The 20773-nt window shown below is 55.2% G+C and overlaps 1 protein-coding gene across 14 annotated transcripts in view; it reads left to right on the top strand.

Annotated features, from left to right (window-relative positions):
• NCOA1 (nuclear receptor coactivator 1) overlaps nucleotides 1-20773 on the top strand; it is a 177635-nt gene that overhangs the window by 132946 nt on the left and 23916 nt on the right. For all 14 annotated transcript variants that reach the window (XM_068936750.1, XM_068936749.1, XM_068936754.1 and 11 more), the window contains 5 exons: nucleotides 9913-10007; nucleotides 14027-14204; nucleotides 17586-17765; nucleotides 18885-18980; nucleotides 20459-20599. In XM_068936750.1, the coding sequence (XP_068792851.1) occupies nucleotides 9913-10007; nucleotides 14027-14204; nucleotides 17586-17765; nucleotides 18885-18980; nucleotides 20459-20599 (690 nt within the window). The remainder of the gene's footprint in view (nucleotides 1-9912; nucleotides 10008-14026; nucleotides 14205-17585; nucleotides 17766-18884; nucleotides 18981-20458; nucleotides 20600-20773) is intronic.

Raw genomic sequence — 20773 nt, 5'->3', positions numbered from 1 at the left:
TAAATCGGATCATTAAAGCCATGTTGTAATGTATTTTATGCCTGCAGGAGGAGAATAAAGGCTACGCCAGGGTTGAATTAAAGTTGGGGGGGGGGGGAGCTACACGCATTCTTTTCTCATCTTTGCAGAGTTGGCCACGCCGAGTTGACACAGTTTTTGAATGAATTAAATTCTTCAGATTCAGATAAAAGTTTTTTCTGCCTTTATTCCTTCCCACAGTAAGATGGAGATGTTCTACCTGCTTGATCTAAGAGCTGACTATAAAAAAGTCTGAGCTCCTTATTCCTGTTCTCCTGTCAGCATTCAGTGCTCATTAATTTTGCATTCAGTCAGCTCCGTATAATTTTTCCTGACACTGTTCAGACAACCAGCCTTTTTTACTTAAGACATCTATACACCATTAATGCTTAACTCTAAAAGGTGTGAAGATGGAAAGAAATTCCTTTTCCTTCTGTTTTAACAGCAGCATGCTTTCCTCTGCTCTCTGCGCCATTAGACAAGGCTTTTGCCAGAAGCAAAAAAACAGATTTTTCCGCTTAAGCTAGCCAAAGGAAGCAACGTTGGTGGGTCGGAGCAGGGCCTGATGCCTCGGGTCCTAAGCTGTAGTCGTGGTGCTGTCATACGCCAGTGGGGAGAATACGCTGTGCCTCGGGGCATAGACAGCTGGGTTCTTGCAGGTATATCTGGAGTCCTTGGGGAGAGAACCAGCTGGCCTGCAACTGGGGCGAGTGACCCACCGTGATGTGCGAACGTAGCACCCGTTGAAGCTAGCGCCGGTGACTTTGTGCTGTAAAGGACTCGGAGCATTCATGCGGGCTGTTGCAGCATCTCCGCTGAGAGGCTGGTAATGAACTTTCTAATCTGCTCCGGCAAGATCTGCAAAAGCACGGCTGGTTACGCGTCAGTCTTTGCAGCTGTAAAATGGCAGCGTTAATGGTGATTTATGCCTATGGCTGGTTAAAGGGAAGCAACTGTCCATCCTCCCTGAGCTGCTCAGATGGAAGGATGTCATAGAGTGCCACTTACTCCAGTGCATAGCAGTTGTTTAGGGGGAATGCAACGCTGGAATATGTTCTTTGCAGTTTACAGAAAAGGTCAAATGTGTTCAACAAGTCTGTATTGATTGATTTGCATTGTATAGTCCTAAGGAACTTTGTTGTGCTTGTTACTGTGTAGCTACATGAACAAAGATAATGGAATTCTTGCCCCTAAGAGTCTTATTCTCTCCCTGGAGAAGGAGGGGAGATACCAGCTGGAGGAGCAACCAAAACTAAGGACTTGCCCGTGGCCATGTGGAAGGTACTTGGCAGAGGCTGGAGTGAACCTGCATCGCCTGCAGTCCAGTGCGGAGGCTTCTTGCCCGAAGCCAAGAAGAGCCACGGTTAGCTTCCCTCTCCCCAGCCAGCCTCTCTGTTGGTTTGTGGGTCCGCTGGCTGATTTCAGCCAAACTTGACTGTGAGATAAAAATCTCAATGACAAATTGAGTTTCCACATTTCTTGAAAACGTGACAGTATGGGTGGGTGGAGGAGGAAGTCCGTGCCATCACTGGGGGTTTTGTGCTTACTAATGAGCACTTGTTAAAGAATTGATGACTATTTGGTCATCATATGTTGTGTTTGCCAGCAGATGTGTGGCTGGTCTGTACCTGCAGAGGTCCACGGAGGAAGTCTTCAGAGCTGAAAGGGAAACTGCATTATGGCGATGGGCAGAGAACAGGCGACAAAGGATACAGCATGGAAGGCGAGCAGACTTTGCTAGCTCTGCTCTTTATGGATTAATTCAATTTTAAAACTCATCTTTTTGCAGAAATGCAGAAAGGTACAAGTTCTTGATGAAGATAACCTGAAATTATGGATATAGCCATTTTGGAATTCTAAACTCACGTTTGTAAGACTATTTCTACCCAGGCAGGCATCTACTGAGCAGGGTGATTTCCAGGGCCTGTGACAAGCAGGTTGTGTCACGGGCTGATCTCCCCCGTGGGAGCAGGGATCCTCTTACGGATTGAAAAGAGTAACTCCTGAAAACAGTAACTCCTCGAAAACATTAAGTCCTTGCTGGACTGCTGCACCCTGTTTCACTGAGAAGCTGTTAAGAGATAATAAATACAACTGTCAATATAGAAAATGGGGGAGTGTTCGATATGGGGTCACTAGATTGAAGACCTACTCCAGAGCCAGGTTGTTACCAGCCCAAAACGGCCGTTTTCAAGGGTTGGCTTGTCAGCGTGTTGGAGGCTGCTCTAGCCCTTGTCCTGATAGGAGTTACCATCTCTAGCTGCTGTCACCTGCGCGTGGCAGGTTGCACTGAAGCGTGGTGGGATGTTGTCCCGGTTTTGAAATATTAGTTTTGAAGGGCTTTTAGGGAAAGTGGAAGGGAAAATCAAGCTGATTCTGTTCATATAGACACTGGTCTCTTGTATCTTTAGCTCCTACGGTTTAAAAGGTACCTTGAAATCACTATTTTAACCTTGATACATACCCAGTATTCTGCCGGGAAATCTGTGTTGGTGGAGGAATACAGTTTTGCATATTCTAGTCCGTTAGATTTTGTTTCCAACCACAGCGCTTTCTGCTATGATTAGTCCATGGCTTTCAGTGAGACTTTCCATGATGGTACGTACTGTGTTTGCCGCCATGGTTTTGTAAGAACAGGCTCTACGTTTGCAAGCCACAGTCAGTGGTGGAAATAGCTGCTAGACCATTGGACTTCTGCTGTTGTCCCCAGCAGCAGCACCACTTGATTGTGTAGCTCCCAGGCAAGGTACGAAGGAAGGAGCGCAAGCGTGACATGGGAGCGCAGCAGGACATGCCCGGGGTCTGGCCCTCCTGGGATTGTTCTCTGCTGTTGGCTCTCCTGCACTCAGTAGACCAGCCACCAGCTTCTGTCCTCAATTTGCTCCGTCCGTCTGACCTCCCTGGGGGGCTACAGTCAGCTTTTATACTCCCAGAGGCTTTATGGTTGGGTGGATGGAGAGGTGCGTCCTCCTGACGTAGACCTTTATATGCACATTGATAGAGGAATAAGGGTTCCTGAAGGGCTGCTCGGGTCTGTGTCGGGGAGAACATTCTCCGATAACATCTAGAAATGCTCGGAGCTGAAGTGAGTGCTGTGTTGCCAGCCCTGGAGATAGGCGGAGGTTTTCTTTCAGTGCCAGCACTGGAGCTAGGTGATGAAGTCAAATTCTGGCTTTCACTGTGAAAGAGAGGTAGAGGGAACAAAACTGATTGTCCTCACCCGTTGTGGAGGAAGGCTAGTGGATGAAAATAGCTATAATAAAATAAAATTAATCTTAGAATCCGTCTTAGAATAGGCATTGAAAAAGGAGCAGGTGAATCACCCTGTAAAAGTGCCTTTTTCTCAGCTTCGACTGTGAGGGGAGGGTGAGGTGCCAAGCTCAGGTGGAGACCTCTCCATCCCAAATGTCTCATGTTCAGTGAGATGAATCTCCCCCGTGATGTCTCAGGGCTGGAGCCTGGCATTGCAGCCCGCTGTTCGTGAGCACCCTGTGGCTTGACGCTGATAGACTATCTCGATGGGTGGTGTAAAGCGGGCTAGTGCCAGCCTCTGAAGCAGCCGTGTTGATTTATGGAAGCCAGGATCTGATCTTCTCTTTCTCGCGCTGGTATTTGCAAGCTCTGTGTCTCACAGATTGTATTTTTCCACAGTTTTTTTTTTAAATTCATAGATCAGATAGTTTCCTTCCTCCTACTGGGATAAAAAGTTATACAACCTGAGAGCTGCTGATTTCCATGCAGTGTTTTATGGGAATCTGGCGCTTGTGGAAGTGAAGACGTGAGGAAGCCGGGCTGGGTTTTCTGCATCTGTCTCCTTGGGATTATGCTGACTTTACAGAGGTGGGTGCTGGGCGCAGTTCTGCCTGCCGAGCTTGAACGCTCGCTTATAGCGTCTCAAAGGAGGTCGCTGCCGTGAGCGGCGCGTGCGTGCCCTGTACACTGCTGGGGACGGTCCTCCTCGGAGGTTTGCTTCACCCCAACCTGGGGTCAGTGGGAGGGTTTCATTGCACCGGCTTCTGCAGGTGATAAAAATATGGAAATAGTTGATGTAAAGAGCACCACCTACTAGCAGGCAAAGCTTCATAAGTTAGTAGGTTCACTAAAGCTTTTATTATAGCCCGTTGTGAATGACTTCCTGAACCAAATTCTTCAGCACAATGCTCCACGCGATGCTTTAGTCCCCACGCCTTGGTTTCATGAAGGACCCAGGCCATCTGCCATCCCCGCCCAGGCACTGCCAAGCATAGCGCAGCCCCGTCCTTCCTCTCCCGGCAGAGCTGACTAATCTTTTCCTACTCATTAATGGCTAGCAAACGGGGAGGAGAGAGCTCAGACATCCACAGGACTCGAGAGGAGGCTGCACCTGAGCGCTCAGAGGGGTGAGCTGAAGACCTCGGGTCTCCGCAGGTGGCTGGGCAAGCACCCCTCTCAGCAGGGAGTGAAGCTTGGACCCTCTGGGCTCTTCCTCTTGCTTGAAAGGTAGCGCTGGATAAGCCTTCCTGGCTGGGTAGCGGTTAAAAATGAAAAAAAGGCTCCCTTTCATACTGCCGAGATCCTCTCTCATGCTGCTTCCGTTGTATTCGTGCCATTGTCTTCTCCTCTTGCGGCTTTTTGAACCGTTCGTTCTTGCCGCACTGAAAGGGGCGTTCAGTGCGCTCAGCAAACCAACTGCCAAGCAGTTTATTTTTATGGCGGTTCTTTCCTGTTGGGTTTACTGGCCCGATGAGTCCCGTAGTAGGCACTAATTAATGGCACAGCTTTCTGTCGCGCTCTCGATCCGTGGGTGCACCGAGTCTGTTCCATCTGATTTTAATTAACTAAAAATCAAAGCTCCTCGTTTGGGGAAAATTGCAGATGTGAATTCGGTGGCCTCGCTGATCTCTTCGAAAGCGGATCGAGCAGATCTTGGCTGCGGTCCACCCGGGGTCAGCCTTTGGGGGGGAACCTGGGCAGCTGTGGCGGGCGGGAGAGAGGTGGCGAGTGCCGCGTCCCGGGGCTCGGCCATGTTCTCCAGCCGCCGCAGCAGCCTCCGCGCCGCTCCCCGGCCTCTCCCGTCCTCGCCGCCCGCCCCACGGCTCTGCTCCGAGGCCCCGCTCCCTTCCCTCGGCGTCCCGGGCAAGGCTGCCGCTCCTGCTGGCTTGCACTTTTTCTCCTTCGAGCTATTCATTTTTTTCCATGGAAAAGCCAAAGAATTTTCAGTCTTCCAACGTAAGTAGTGAAAAACAAACGTTTCCCGTAGGGACGTTTGGTTCCCCGCTGCTTTGGAGTCCGGTCCGTTATCTCAAGCCTGCGCAATTTCTGCTCTTCGAGCTGGGGCTGCTTTGCAGCGCCGTGTGCGGGCTGGGCCACTGGCAGTGAGGGCAGTGCAAAACCAAGTCTATTAAACTTTGCTTTTGCACTGGGAAAACGCAAACAATCATCCTGATTTCGGAGGGGGAAGGGTTATGTGTTAATAAGCCTAATTTTCTGAGCAAACCCCCCGTTTTGGGTTTCTTAATCTGATGTCCTGTTTTAGAGTACTACACGTGAACGGCTTTGTTTTTCAGATACGCCTTTCCTTAACACTGCACTGCTGTTGGGGGCGAGGGGGGAGTTTCAGCTGCAAAATTTCACCTCGTCTAATTTTAGCCAAAGGACAGAATCGGCTTGTATTGCCCCATTTTAAACGTGCGTCTCTAAGGGGTGGAGAGACACGAGCGCTTGCCCTGGGTGGCGACTCTGTCCCGGGCTCGGAGCAGTCGTGTCCCCGTCGGACGCTCCCCGGGGCAGGCGGTTCCCCACGGAAGCACTTGAGCTCGTTGTCACTTGGGGGTGACGTTACCCCGTCGCTGAACTGAACCAAAGCGCCGGGTGGGAGAAGTTTGGTCTTTCCCGTCTGTAAATGCCACGAGCCGTTTTATTCAGCTGGCCCCGATTCCCGTCGGGAAAATAACTCACAGCCATACGCAGCTCCAGAGAAATGCCGACGCCGCCTTTTGGCTCTTGCTAACCAAAGCAGGACTTTGGGCATTCGCCTGGGTCTCCAGCCTGGCAGGTATCTCCTTGGGAAGGGGCTGCTCATTGGGGATGAGTGAAGGCCACGCGGTGGGCCAGGAGGCAGGACAGGCTGCTGTGGCGACCGTTCGGAGGGAATGCCTCTGCGGTTGCTGCTTGAGGAGGTGGAAACTGAGGCTGGCTGCAGGTTGAGGCCGGTCCGAGGTTGTAGTGACCTGCCCGAGGCAGTCCATAGAGAATCACAGAATCACAGAACGGCCAAGGCTGGAAGGGACCTCTGGAGACCATCTAGTCCAACCCCCCTGCTCAAGCAGGGTCATCTAGAGACGTTGCCCAGGATCACATCCGGGTGGGTTCTGAATAGCTCCAGGGAAGGAGACTCCACAACTTCCCTGGGCAACGTGCTCCAGTGCTCAGAACCCATGGCAGGGTTCAGCGTTCAGGCATCTCAGGGGTGAAGTACCAGCTCATAAAGTCATGAGGCGCCATTGCTTTGTAAGCAAAGCCATCCAAGCAGGTGGGTGCCACTTGCTCTACTGCGCTTGCTCAGGTCCTGCGTGGAAACAAGGTTGGAGCACGCAAACCTGGGGCACGTGCTTGGTCACATTTTAGTATTTATTTGCGTGCAGAACGACACCTGAGGCCTCGTTCCCCTCCTGCCCCGTGCCCTCGAGCCCATTGCAGCAGGGCTTACATGAGCAGAGAGTGAGAAGTGCTCCTGTTCAGCTGATTTATTTTCAAAAGAGGAAACAGCCTCTGGGTGAGAGGGAAAGCAGGCCCAGAGATGACCCGATAAATCAAGGGGGAAAGCTGGCAGCCCAGCTCGGTGCTCCAGCCGTGGCTGACCTGCTGTGTCGCCCTCCTCGGCATGTGTTTCCCTAAGAGCAGTGGTGAGTGGATGGTTTGCAGAGCTCGTCCCTCTTACAGTTGTTTTACAGGCGGTGCACGGGTTAGGAAACCATAATCCAGAATGTGCCCAAAGTAAATTTGAAGAGGGCGAAAATCCCAGCAGGATGGGGTAGTGCTGGAGGACTGCGGAGTGGGATCTTGGGGGAGTACTGGGGGCTGGCCTCCAGCGTGACCTGAATGAAGGGACAGACTGTGTCCTCAGCACCCTTTGCTGATGATCCCAAGCTAGGAGGAATGGCTAATACCCCAGAGGGCTGTGCTGCCATTCGGAGGGACCTTAACAGGCTGGAGAGCTGGGCAGAGAGGAACCTCCTGAAGTTCAACAAAGGCCAGCGCAGGGTCCTGCCCCTGGGGAGGAATAACCCCAGGCACCAGGACAGGCTGGGGGCTGAGCTGCTGGAAAGCAGCTCTGCAGAGAAGGACCTGGGAGTGCTGGTGTGGACACCAAGGTGACCATGAGGCAGCCATGTGCCCTGGTGGCCAAGAAGGCCAATGGTAGCCTGGGGTGCATTAGGCAGAGTGTTGCCAGCGGGTGGAGGGAGGTGATCCTGCCCCTCTCCTCAGCCCTGGGGAGGCCACACCTGGAGTGCTGTGTCCAGTGCTGGGCTCCCCAGGACAAGGGAGACATGGAGCTCCTGGAGAGAGTGCAGCAGAGGGCTACAAAGATGAGGAGGGGACTGGAGCATCTCTCCTAGGAGGAAAGGCTGAGGGAGCTGGGCCTGTTCAGCCTGGAGCAGAGAAGACTGAGGGGGGTTGTCATCAGTGTGTACAAGTATCTGAAGGGAGGGTGTCAAGAGGATGGGGCCAGACTCTTCTCCGTGGTGCCCAGTGATAGGACGAGAGGCAACGGGCCCAACCTGAAGCACAGGCAGGTCTGCCTGAACATGAGGGAAAACAACTTTCCTATGAGGGTGACTGAGCACTGGAGCAGGTTGCCCAGGGAGGTTGTGGAGTCTCCATTCTTGGAGATATTCCAAAGCCTTCTGGACAGGGTCCTGGACGATGTGCTGTAGGTGACGCTGGTTGAGCAGGGGGGTTGGACTAGATGATCTCCCGAGGTCCCTTCCAACCTTGTCCTTTCTGTGATTCCGTGACTGTCTGCCTGTAAGTTTATTCCCAGGAGAAATCTGTGGTGCCGGAGCTCCCTAATCAGCCTACTGCCAACAGGAGCGTAAAAGCAGCAGCGTGGAGTTGAGCACTTCTCAAGCGCAGCTGTCGCAGCCCAGCCAGGTCTTAGCTTTACCCCACGAGCTAGGAGCCCAGAGCGTTCGCCAGGGTTATGGCAGCGTCTTGGACGAAGCGAGCGCTGTTGCCTTCCTCTGCTTAATCGCAGAGCCCTGATGGCAAGTCCATCGCACCGCGTTAGCAGTCTATATCCTGAAATCAGCTCTGGTCCTGCAAGTGTAGATGGGTAAGAAAGTTGGAAGGAGCGTGGCGCTTGGAGAGTTTGCTAGTCTAAGTCTTTACCAACTTCAGCTTTGGAGGTAAGAGTTGTTTTCCTGATCAAATGGAGAGAGCTTGGTGCCAAGAAAACAGAGTTAAAAAGCTTTGGGTTAAAGTATTCCTAAATGACTATGTCATCAAGGTACGCGTGTTTCCGGGGAGCTGCTCCTACCTGCGACATCCCAGGTGGTGGTGCCCCTTGGTACAACAGGCAGCTCTGCTGCATGACTCTACAGAGAAGTTCACAACTTGCTGTGAGACCTCTAAAAACTAGTTCAGGCCATTTTCTTCCTTCAGCTCCCAGCTCCGCACATTTTGCGCTTTTGCTTAGCAACGCCATAGTTTCCTGGCAAACACCAGGTTTTCACTCCCGCGGGGTGGAGGACGCAGAGCCGCAGAAGGTCCAGCTGCAGAGCTTTGACACTGTCCTCAGAGCGGCCAGCCGCATCCCCGTCCGAGGACCTCTCTGGTTGCTAATAGTTACACAGAAAGAGCACAGCTTAACTTTCGGCTGCCACCCTGAGCTTGCGGTGCTGGTACTGGGAGAAAGCTTGTGAACGGTGCAAATTTGATAGAGTTACTGAGGAACAGTCCCAAGCGCCGAGCTGTTTTTTCCCCCTAGCCACGGAGACTCGTTTTGATTTGCACCTAGCCATAAACTGCATCAAGGTCTTCCGTGAGTTCGGAGTAAGGCTGTTTCAGGACCCCTGCGCTCAGTTTAGCACGCGAGTGGCTGATGACTTCCTTTGCCTGTTTAACATGCTGCTGAAGTGCAGTATGTACCATCCGGGCGCTCCAGGCGTCCTCCAGATCTTTAATTTTTGCTTGATGAGCGCGTGAAGCGCATCGCTGAGCTGTGGAAAGCTCTGCTGTATCGGCATGGCCGTGCCAGCGCCGGCTGAGCCCGCTGCGCCAAAGGAGCCCGTGCAATGCAAAATTTGTGGTGTGCGGGGGGATGTTACGGCATGTCGGGTCAAAGTCCGTGCAGCTGGCGGATTTTGTGCTGGACTGATGCCTCCGAGGCCGCTTCCCCGTGCCTGCGGCATCCGCGGCTCCCGGGGCGCTTGGCAGCACGGGGCGGCGCGAGCCGTGGCGGCGGCCGCTTTCCCCGGCAGCCCCGCGCCCGGGCTCCGCCTCGGGAATTCCTCCTGTCGCTTACTCCGTACCGGCATGGCCAAAAAGTTCCAGAGTAAATATTGTAGCCTGTGCTGAACCGCGTACACAGTTTCCTTTTCAAAATATTGATGTTGGATTTCTCTAGTCTGCTGCTCAAGATGGTTTTTTCCTTCCTGCTAGCGGTCGACTGTGATTTAATTAGCGCGTGTATTTTGCTGTGATTAAAAATGACATTATCTCTTTCTCTTTTTCCCCTTCACTAGATCGAGGGGTTAAAGGAAAATGCAAAAGTCACTCCGGTGCGCGTCATCCGTCGCCTCGGCGCGCAGGGAATATGAAGTTCAGCAGTCGATATCTTGTTTATTTTTGGTAACGTTTCAGTAGTAAGAGCGTGCTTCTTTTGGCTGAAACGTGCCTTTTCCTTTGCTCCAGAGAAAGCAGCCGATGACGAAGTGCAGAAGTCGGACATCTCGTCCAGCAGTCAGGGAGTGATCGAGAAGGAGTCGCTGGGACCGCTGCTTCTGGAGGTAGGTGCTCGGCCGCCACCGGCAGCCTCCTGCCCCCGGCACGCGGCGCGCTGTGCCAAAAGGGAGAATGCAGAGCAGGAAGGCGGTTGGGTTTTATCAGCATGTGCTCGTGCTAACCGTGTCCTGGGCCTCACCAGCAGGTAAACTCATTTTAGTGCTTCGCTCGAGCACATCATGTAGAAGGTGAATCTTAACCCAGCTTGATGGAGCGCGGTGGAACGGTCCAAGCGCGTGCTTGAGTGCGCTGCGTGAAATCCAAGCTGGGCTGCATAAGCTGCTTAGTATCAACATGGAAATGCTGAGGTTACTCTACGTGGGGATGAAGTCAAGCTCCTGAAAAGTTAGCGAGCGGTCTGCTCACGTGCATGAATGGCTTTGGGCAGGTTTCCCTCCTCCTGTCCTCTGCCAAACGGGGAGAATTTCCAAGTTCCTCTTGTTTTTGGTAGCTCAGCAATAGTCAGGCGTCAGCAGGACACTCAGCGCAGGGCTCAGCCCGTGGGGCCGCGCTCGGCCGGCGTCCCCGGCACTGGGGTAGAAACACTGGGTTGCGCTGAGTCGAAAACGGGTCCGCTCGTCGGCCGCGGCGACAAACTTCGTATCCTGAAGCGATCGGCCGCATCGCCAGGCAGAGGCAGCGCCTTCCTGGAGTGACCTTGTTTGATTTAAAGTGGCTTATAAAATTGCAGGTTCGAAGACCAAAAGAGCACAGGATAATAATCCGTTTCATGTAATTAACTATAATAGCATAATTGCTGACATAACACAGTCCATAGATTTACCCTGCGATTTCTACTCGAAGCCCAATAAATAACTAGTAGGTGAAACGTAGTGTGTTTTTTGAGAAAGGCCAGATTTTGTGACACCTGGTGGTGAAGAAACTCCTCTAATTCCTTGGTGGCTGTTGGCGACGTTATCCAGACCCAGTCTGGATCCCAAATGAGGAACAGGGGAGAGAGACACCCCCCTACCCCGCACTGTGTTTTGGCCTCTGTTGCCTCTCTCTAAGAGGCTCCGCGGCGACGGGGAGTCGTCCCACGTTTCTCTCCCGTCGTGCCGAAGCGCCTGGAAGATGGCACGAGAGCCGCCGGAGCGCTACGAGTACGGCACTGCCTCGAGGCTGCCGCGCTTAGCGATCTCTGCGCTGGATCTCGCGACCAAGGTCAGCAGCGCTCAACGCTGATGGGAGCGACCGGTCCGCTGGCCGCCGCGGAGCTTTGCCGACAGAGCTGCAGGGAGCTCCGAAGCGGCACTGGGATGGCGGCGGGGGGAATTGCTGAAGAACGCCAGCCAGTTGTTGCGTGTTCCCAGCCTACCCGAATTTCTTTGGGGATTAAAGCGTGACTAAGGCGTCTGCTTTGGCAGTGTGTCAGAGCAGATGCGCCTGAATCACAGAGTCACAGAACGGCTGAGGTTGGAAGGGACCTCTGGAGATCGTCCAGTCCAACCTCCCGGCTCAAGCAGGGTCGTCTAGAGACGTTGCTCAGGATCGTGTCCAGGCGGGCTTTGACTGTCTCCAGCGAAGGAGACTCCACAACCTCTCTGGGCAACCTGCTCCAGTGCTCAGTCACCCTCACAGGAAAGAAGTTTCTCCTCATGTTCAGATGGACCTTCCTGTGTTTCCGTTTCTGCCGGTTGCCTCTTGTCCTGTCGCTGGGCACCACGGAGAAGAGACTGGCCTCATCCTCTCGACACCCCCGCTTCAGATACTTGTACACGTTGATGAGATCGCCTCTCGGTCTTCTGAGAGGGTGACCTGAGTCATCCCCGAGGTTGCCCTGGAGGTGGGAAAGTTTTGCTAGCCCCTTTCCGGGCACCCTGTTTCCTAGAGATGTGCCGGAAAACTTCCTCTTCCCGGGTGGGACACCAGGAAAGAGAACGAAAGCCAACGAGACTGAATACGGAGGGCGAAGCAGCCAGCTGAAGGCATGCCTTCAGGGGTAACAGTGCTGCAGCGAGCCAGCGGATGGGTTAGCTGGGTGCAGTATGAAGAAAGTACAGGACCCTGGTGGCATGGGATGGTAGCGGGTTTGGTGCCGCTTTGGTCTAGGTGCAGAGCAGGGGCAAACGCCCAGGCAGTTGGTGGCTTTTGTCGGCTGACGAGACGGTGCAGTTGCCCGCGCAAAGTGCTGGCGGAGCTACGCCATGACTTCTGCAGCGGCGGCCGAAGGCGCTTGAAGAAGTTGCTGAGGAGCGGTCCGGCCGTCCCCCAAGCTGGTGCCTCGGCGGGGACAGGTTCGAACCGCCAGGCAGGATCTGCTTTGCGAAGAGGATGGGAGACGGGTGCTTGCAACATGGCCTGAATTATTTGGGAGTCGGCAGCCCGGCCAAGGAGCTCGTCTGCCCAAACCCTGTTTGGGTTACATCACGTCCTGCGAGAGCAGCAGCGGGCTGAGCACAAACGTAAGGGGGAGCAGCGTGCGTAAACCTGCAGTGAATCCACATCATTTGTAGCGCAGGCTCGGGAACGCACCGCTCAGTGTCTTGCGCTTGAATTATGCCCGGGGGTTTGGTTTGACAGAGCCCGGTTTCATTCGAGCCTTGCTAAGCCCAGCTTTGTGCGTTTGGGTCACAGCGAAATGGGCCCCGCACTAAATAGGTAATATAAGTGGCACTGGAAAATCGGGAGTCACTACAGAGAAAAGGAAATTAGTTAAATCGGCTAGTTCAGGGCTAAAAGTTGTACTCCGTGCTTGCACTGGGTCTGACTGCGGCCTCGCCGCAGGAAAGGACACGAGGGCACGTTACCGTTCAGGAAGGGCTGCTTGGTAAATACTCTGTTGTGCACCGTTTGATTTAAAATCCCAGTTATTATTGATGCAGAGCGAGGACGGATGCCGGCACCGGCCTTCTGCCGCAGCAGCACGCCAAGCTGCAGGGCAGGGTTGCTCGGAGAGAGGTGAGGGGTGATGTGCCGCCGCCGCCGCCGGGACGTGCGTGCTGGAGCCCAGCTAGGGGCTGCCGGCCGGGTGCCGCAAGAGGTTGTAGCTGGGCACCGCGAGGGGTTGCACCCAGGCGCCACGAGGGTTTGCACCCAGGCACTACGTGCACCCAGATGTGAGGGTTTGCACCCGGGTGCTGCCAGGATTTGCACCCACATGCAAGGGTTTGCACCCGGGTGCTGCGAAGGTTTTCACCTGGGTGCAAGGGTTTGTACCTGGACACATGGGGGTTTGCACCCGGGTGTGAGGATTTGCACCCAGGCACGACAAAGGGTTGCACCCACGTATGAGGGTTTGCAACCAGACACTGTGAGGGTTTGCACTTGAGTGTAAGGGTTTGCACCCAGGCATCCAAAGGGGTTGCACCCGGGTACTGTGAGGGTTTGCACCCGGGTGTGAGGGCTCTTTTTTGGGTGCCCGAAACGCAAAGGCTGGTTGTCTTGGCAACCAGCAGCAGCTGTGAATCGGGCAAATTGCGGCTGAGCTGCCAGAACCGTTTCGACAAAAGATTTCTCTTTTTTTTTTCTTTCTTTTTTCTTTTTTCTTTTTTTTTTAACGCTTCCTGCTTCTGGCATTTAATGCCGCTCTACGGCAAAACCCGATTTTTAGAAACGGCGTTGCATAAAAAGGAGCCGCGGGGCAGCTCCCTGCCGGCGCGGGAGAGCGGCGCGGGCGCAGCGAGCGGCGCAGGCGGGGAGCCGGGCTGCCGCTGCCGTCGGGCCGTGTTGGTCCTCCTCTTTGGCGACTTCCTGCTGGCCTGGCGCAGGTCGGAAGGTGCCTCTCGCTCCGGGAAGGCGCCAGCCAGATGCCGGTGCAGCATCTCGCTCGGGGAGAGGGAGCCCAAGCGGGCAGACCCCGACTTGGGGGGTCTTGCCAGGCGTCCCGACTCTTCCTGTGAGCGCCGCGCTTGGCAGCAGAAGGCGCAAGCGGAGCAGAGCGGGAGCGGAGCGGTCTGAGAGGCTGGGGTGGCTCGTTCCCAGCACAGCACCCGGGTGTCCTGCGCCTCGGGGCCTCTCGGGGTGGTCCGTCCCCCTCCTCGGCGGCCACCCGCTGCCCTCACCGGCTCTGTTCCCCTTGCAGGCGCTGGACGGCTTCTTCTTTGTGGTGAATCGCGAGGGGCGCATCGTCTTCGTCTCCGAGAACGTCACCAGCTACCTGGGCTACAACCAGGAGGAGCTCATGAACACCAGCGTCTACAGCATCCTGCACGTGGGCGATCACGCCGAGTTCGTCAAGAACCTGCTGCCCAAGTCGCTAGGTAAGGAAGCCCTTGTGCGCTGGCTCTTCCCTCCCTTCGTTCGTATAAGGTGGTTTCGTTCCAGCTGCGGCTTCGGGTTTTCCTAAGGTGGTGAGATGGTTTTCCTGGTGGTTTGACTCTGGGAGGTGCTGAGCTCTGGCGCCGGCTCCGTTTCTGGGCCGTTGAAAGCTCCGGGCGCGTTGTCAGGTACTGCAGTAGGGTTGCGGTACGGGTATGGGTATGGTGCCCCGCGAGCAGCAGATGGGATATGGCACGGAGCCGGGAACTTCTTGCTCACTGGATTTGTTTGCCGGCGATCGGAGAGCACTGTCGAAAACGCTGTTATGTCCTCAGTGAAGTTCGCCTTATGACGACGGGTGTTTTTGCGTGGTTTACTGCGTACTCAAATACACAGTCCAGGTACTGATCCATAGACCTTCGCCGCGTTACACACGTCCTATAAGTAGAAAACGAATACTAGATTTTGAAGAAATAACAGCCCCAGTGGATGGGACAGGAAGCTGGTGGGCAGTATTAAAGGATTTTTCGGCTTGTCCTTCACTGCCGAGGAAGCTTTTGCACTCAGCGCCGTGGCTTGGGGATGCGGCTCGGCACAGCTGTGGGTTTTGCGCGCGGGAAGAAGGGAATCGGCTGCTCCGGGTGGCGGCAGCGGCAGGTGTGAGGGACTGACCAGCGTCAAGAATCCAGCCTCATCCTGTCGGCCAGCATTGCCCACGCGCTCGGAGGCGGTGGTGATCCCTGCGGGCTTGCGGGGAAGCCGTTACGGCCTTAGTTCAGCCCTCCTTCATTCACAGACTGCTGACCCGGGTCACTCTTGGAGCCGTTGCCATCTTCTCGGTCAGCAGAGTTGCCCACTTGGGTGGAGCTCTTCTCCAATAATAGTTCCTCGATGTTCTCAGGTGTTTACTTAAGGAGGGTTTTGAGGCATTGGTTTGGGGGATCAAGGCTGGGTGCTTTTCCAGGTCGCACTCCTCCTGCTCCGCTGGCGTGGCTGCAAGCGGCCGGGGCCACGCACCGTGCGGACGGCAATGTGACGCACAGCTGTCACGGAGAAGTTGGCTGGGCTGCTGGAGCAGACGAGCTTCTTCCCCAAGGAGGTTAACTGCAAAATTGGGGTCATCTCAAATGATGACCGTCTTGCTGCGGGGCAGGACCGCGGGAGCCCCTTGGGTGACACCGAGCACACAGGGTGGCCCTGCCGGCAGAAGGCACTAACCAGTGTGACCAGAAGACACTTCCAGCGGTGAGACTGGAAATACAACATGATAGAGGCATGTGTGTGATGGCAGAAACCATCATTCCTTGACTCGATGTGGAGATCCTTGGGTTGCCCCAAGAGAGGACGCTTGCATGCAGTAGAAGAACAAGTTCATGTAGAAGATCGAGTTGCAGAATACAAGGATGTCTTGAGCCTCAACCCCTACATTTGTAGACACTCATCGTGTTGAGCCTGTAGAGGCTCTGGCTTGGTCTTATCTCTATGGTTACCCAGTTTAAGGTTATGAACGGCTGTTTTTTTTTCTCGCGCTTGGATGTTATGAATCCCTCAGCCCTTCTGCTAGGTCAGTTTATGTGAAAGCTTCATAATCTGCTGACAGCAAAATCGCTTGGGGTGAACGCAGAAACCCCCAAAGAGATTTTTATGAAGCGTCAGCACAATCTGCCTTTAAATTGGTGCACGGAAGTTTATGGAGAAGACGAGGTTACACACAAAAATCAAAGCCAGTTCTGCAGGCCTTACCAAAAACGGGTGGTTTAAATTCCAGATTTCTGCAATTCCAAACCAGCTAAATAAACTCTGCAGAACGTTTTGCTGCTGCTGGTTTTCCCGTCGCTACTCGGGGGGGTGCGAGCTCCAATGCCTGGTCCCAAAGTAGAGTGAATTTTTGGAGCTGAGTTACCCTCCTAAAGCAGCAGTTGATAGTAGAAATGCTGACAAGCCTGTAACTGTATGATGGGGAAGTGTGGAATGGGCCGCTGTGGTTAAACCACTTCCGAGGAAAAACAGGGGAAGGTTTTTCGCTGCTGTGCGATGTGCCACCACGACATCTCCCCCGCGAAGCTTGTCGCCGGCTGTAGGGAGCGTGATCCGCGGTCGCTCTGACGGACGCCGGGAGGCCTCGCTGCTGTGCGAGCGACGGCAGTCACTTAGCTTTCCGTCGGCCACGTGAGTAAGAGGGAAAGAGGAAATTCGTTGCGCTGCGTGGACGGCCAGCTGAAAGCCCGTTTGCTGCACAAGTCCTGGCAGCATCGCTGCAAGGGGGGTTCTGCTACAAGGCTGGGAGCCTCCTGAGCTCTAGAAGAGACCCTGTGGCCCTGGGAGGCTGTTTGTGCCTCAGTTTCCCCATCTGTAAAATGGAGATGATAATACCTGCCTGCCCAGGCCATATAAGGAACAAGCCATTCATATTATGATGACTCTCATGACGACAAGTTGACCTCCGCTTGATTTCTACACGGCTGGGACCATGCAGGACGGCTTTGGTGAGTTTGCCGGTCACCCCATAGCTGGGTCTCCTCCAGGTTAAAATCAGCAGAGATCTCTTTTCCCTTTGATCTGGTGCTTGTCAGCTGGAGTCTCGGTCTTGGATGCTTAAGAGCTCATTTCCAGGTCCTCAGCTCCTGACGGTCACCGACGGATTTTCATGACGGCTTGGCGGTGTGGTTTAACGTCTGGTCTGTCTTCCACGGAGGAAGAGGGAGGTTGTTTGCCCCCGAAACGCAGCACGCCGCTCTGACGGGGATTCTGCTCCGCGAGGAGAAGCTTATGGGGGCATCGCTCGCGGTTCTCTGGGGCTGCTTGACCTTGCCGCCTGGCTCCACAGGCCCCGCGGGACGTGCATGATGGATGCAGGTGTGGGTGCTGGCGGTGCCGGCGCTGGTCTCTAGCGACCGTTCTTGGGGCCGCTCTGCAGGTGCGGACCCTGAAGGTGCTGGGAACATGCCAGCTCGTGTTGGCGATTTATCAGTGGTTGTAACTGGAGAGGGCAAGGAAGCTGGCTTTGCTGGAGCATGCTGCACGGGGAGCCAAAGCTGGGTTGCATCGCCCATCACTGCATCGCTCCGTGCCTCAGTTTACCCGTTTGCCCGGACAGTAAAATAATCCATGTAGCATGTCTGTCCTGGAGGGTGCTGCAAGGCGCAATTTGCTAACCTTAGGGCTCACTGGATTTGTGATAAGGTACCGTGGATGATATTCTTCCAGTGCTGTCCACAGAAGTCACACGGGCCACTGGGGAGGGCATTGCTCTGGGCTCAGTTCTTGATTTCTTCCACCGTGCCGGCGCTTTCCCCCCCCCGTCCCTTTATCGGAGGTGTCCGTTGGAGCAGGCAGCTCTCCTGTAACCCTCCCTCTCTCCCTCCTGTCCCCCTCCTGTGCAGTAAACGGAGTCCCTTGGCCTCAAGAAGCGACGAGACGCAACAGCCATACCTTCAGCTGCAGGATGCTGATCCGGCCCCCGGACGAGCCGGGCGCGGAGAACCAGGAGGCTCGCCAGCGGTACGAGGTGATGCAGTGCTTCACCGTCTCCCAGCCCAAGTCCTTCAAAGAGGAAGGAGAAGGTAGGGCAGGCGCTCGGTGGTTGCCCACCCTGCCGAGGGGGACGGCCCGAGCGGCGCGAGAGGACCGAGCGCCCGCGGCCGTTCTCGCGCGCGTCTCCCTGCCCGCGGCCGCGCCGCCGCCGGCACGGGATCCGAGCTCTCCGGATCCGCGCTGCCTTGTTGCATCTGGGGTAGCGCAGTTTGGCATCCATCCAGCCGCGGTCCCGGCGGGTTCGTTGTTTCTGACACGGCCCGGAAAATGCCTCGGACTGGGGCAGGGAAAGGTGGAAGATGCCTGCAGTTTGCTGCTGGCTTTTCGCTACCCGCTTTGCTTTGCAGCGGCCTTCGCTGCCTGCTTTCCATTTTATTATCCGGAAATTTCATTTTATTATCAGGAAAAGAGCTCTGGCTGGAGGAGCACCCTTGTTCAGCTAGCTGGTGTTGCACCCAACTTGGCAGCGCATGAGCTAGGCGCCCTGATGACCCGTCTCGAGAGCCCTCTCCTGCCCCTTCAAAGTTGTGCCCCTGGGAGGCCCGCAGCGTCCGGCAGCTTTTGTGGCACGGTTTTGGGCTGAATCGGCTGCCTTTCCGCAAATCTCCCAGGGGCCTTTGGATGGGCAGGGTCGCCCCAGGCGTATCAGGGCTGCTGGAGGTTTCCACTCCTGGGCGTCTGCACGGGAGAGCAAAAAAGCTCTCCTGCAAATGCCGTCGCTCCCATCTCTGTATACCAGCTATTATTTTCCAGTGCATTAGCTGAATTAATCCATTGCGGTTTACACAGGAGATCATGACTGGAAGGAATAAATTATGGTATTTTATGACCAAATGCTTTGCCTGAAGCTGACAGTTGCTGGCTTTTAGCGCTGACTTTTATTGTGCGACGCTGCCAGATCCGAAAAGCCTTTACAATTAATTTCTCCAAACACTGGAAACCCCTCTCTTCCAGCAAACTTTATGGAGTTCAGCGAGAGCCTCCTTGCTTTGAAGGACTGGATGATCGCTCGGGGTAAACGCTTCCAGGGTGGGACGTGGCAGCCGAGCACAGCAGTGTTATTTTAATTAAAACGTTGAGCTGCAAGCGGTAGCTGTAACATCTGACTCTCCTATTCCTCCTCGCTTCTCCCTGCTCTGTTTTGGCAGATTTCCAGTCATGCCTGATCTGCATTGCGAGAAGATTACCTCGACCCGCAGCCGTCCCCCCTTCCGAGTCCTTCGTGACCAAGCAAGACACGACAGGTAACGTCGGAGAGGGGCCGGCGGCGGGGTTTGGGGGCGGGGGGGGGGGGACGCTGAGCCGAAACAGCCCGGAGAGCGAGCTGGCTGGAAGCGGTGTCTCATCCCGCTTCCGTAAGCGTAATGAATCCCAGCGTGTTCCTGAGGCTCCGGGGAGGGTGGGGAGCTCTCGGTGCAGCGCCGCTGCCGAGAAATGCTGAATTTGGTGGTTTCCGTAGCGAGCTGAAAGGCAGCCGGGGAGCGCTGGCCGTTCGCCTCGGAGAGCGGTCCGTCAGCGGGCGGTCGGGGCAGCCCGCGATCCCCTGTCGTGACCGCCGTAAGCGGGAGGGGGGCACGTGGTTTGCATCGGCGCGGATCGGCTGGGGTTGGAGCAAGATCGAGCCGCGAACACGCAGGAAAAATGTCTGTATGCTTCAGAGACGGCAGCGTTACCTGCCGGGGTCGCTGCGGTGCACACTGCTAACGGGAGAGATTTTTTTTTTCCCTCTTCTTTCTGTGCTCTTTTAACACCTTGACTGCTCAAAGGCATCAGACCCGTTGCTTGCACGCAGGCGCTCTCTTTGCCGTTTAGCTCCCGAGGATATCGCGGCTGCTGATTAATGGGAACGAGATAGTGCTCACCTTTCAGCTTTGGCTTTGCTCTCAGCCAAACGTTGCTTTCCTTTTATTGTAGCAGGTCTTCGGAGAGTTAATCGTCGTCTTGGTCCTCCCTGCAGCCTTCATGACTGCATCCCCGGCTCCCTGCCCGCGCTTGCAAAGCCGCCCGCGGGTGCAAGGCTGCCTGGTTTCTCCTCCCAAGGGGAAGGCGCGCGGGCTCGGGCAGGGGGGCTGGCGGCTCTCGCCCGGTGCACGCCGGGTCGAGTCCGCGGTGCAGAGACCCCCGCGGGGTCTGCTGCCGCCTCGGCCCTCCGCTCTGCCCAGCCGAGGCGCGCGCGTGGGGCCCGGCGCGCTCTCTAGGCGCCGCTCCTTCGGCCTTTACCTCCTTTTCCTGGCCCAGCTGAGGGCATCAAGTATGTATACATACAAGTAGGTATGTATATATATCAAGTGTGTATATATAGCTGTAGATACACCTATGGATAGATAGGTATCTACAGTATATTTACATACACAAATACGCTCTTGTCGCCGCCCGCCACATACCCGGTAGGATACGGCTGGATTTTCCACTGTTGACCCGGAGCGAGACCGAGGTCTCGTGGCTGAGATGAGATGTCTGCACCGGGGTTTTTCCTGCCCGGGGCCAGATCCCTCCCTCTGGCGCTCCCGAATAGCCCCTGCGCAGCAGGGTTGGCGCAGCCGGCACGTGCGTGCTTTGAGATGAGCTTTTCCTGCGCGGCTTGCAGTCCTCCTCCTTCGCAGTCGAGCTTGTTGACGTGCGCTTGTCTGCGGGCCTGTTTGTACCACCGGAGTCGGAGCTACGCGCCTTCCTGTGCAGCAGTTCTGCGCTTGAGTAACGCGGCTCTTCTCTCTCCGCCCAGGTAAAATCATCTCCATTGACACCAGTTCCCTGCGAGCTGCCGGCAGAACAGGCTGGGAGGATTTAGTGCGGAAGTGCATCTATGCTTTCTTCCAGCCGCAGGGCAGAGAGCCATCTTACGCCAAGCAGCTATTTCAAGAAGGTAACGGGCTCCTCCGCTCTGCGCGCTCTCGCTCACGTTGAGCGGTAGTAGCTGCAATAAGAAGTTGATGCGTGGTCCTTGTTGCTGCATGAGTGCTTCCTGGGAAAGCAAATACCGCAATAATAATCGCAAAGCGCCAAAGGAAGGAAGCGCAAGGGCTGAGTAATGCTGGAG

The sequence above is a fragment of the Struthio camelus genome, chromosome 3 (genome assembly GCF_040807025.1).
Source record: "Struthio camelus isolate bStrCam1 chromosome 3, bStrCam1.hap1, whole genome shotgun sequence".
NCBI lineage: Eukaryota > Metazoa > Chordata > Aves > Struthioniformes > Struthionidae > Struthio > Struthio camelus.
This window is presented reverse-complemented; position numbering and strand designations above follow the sequence as displayed.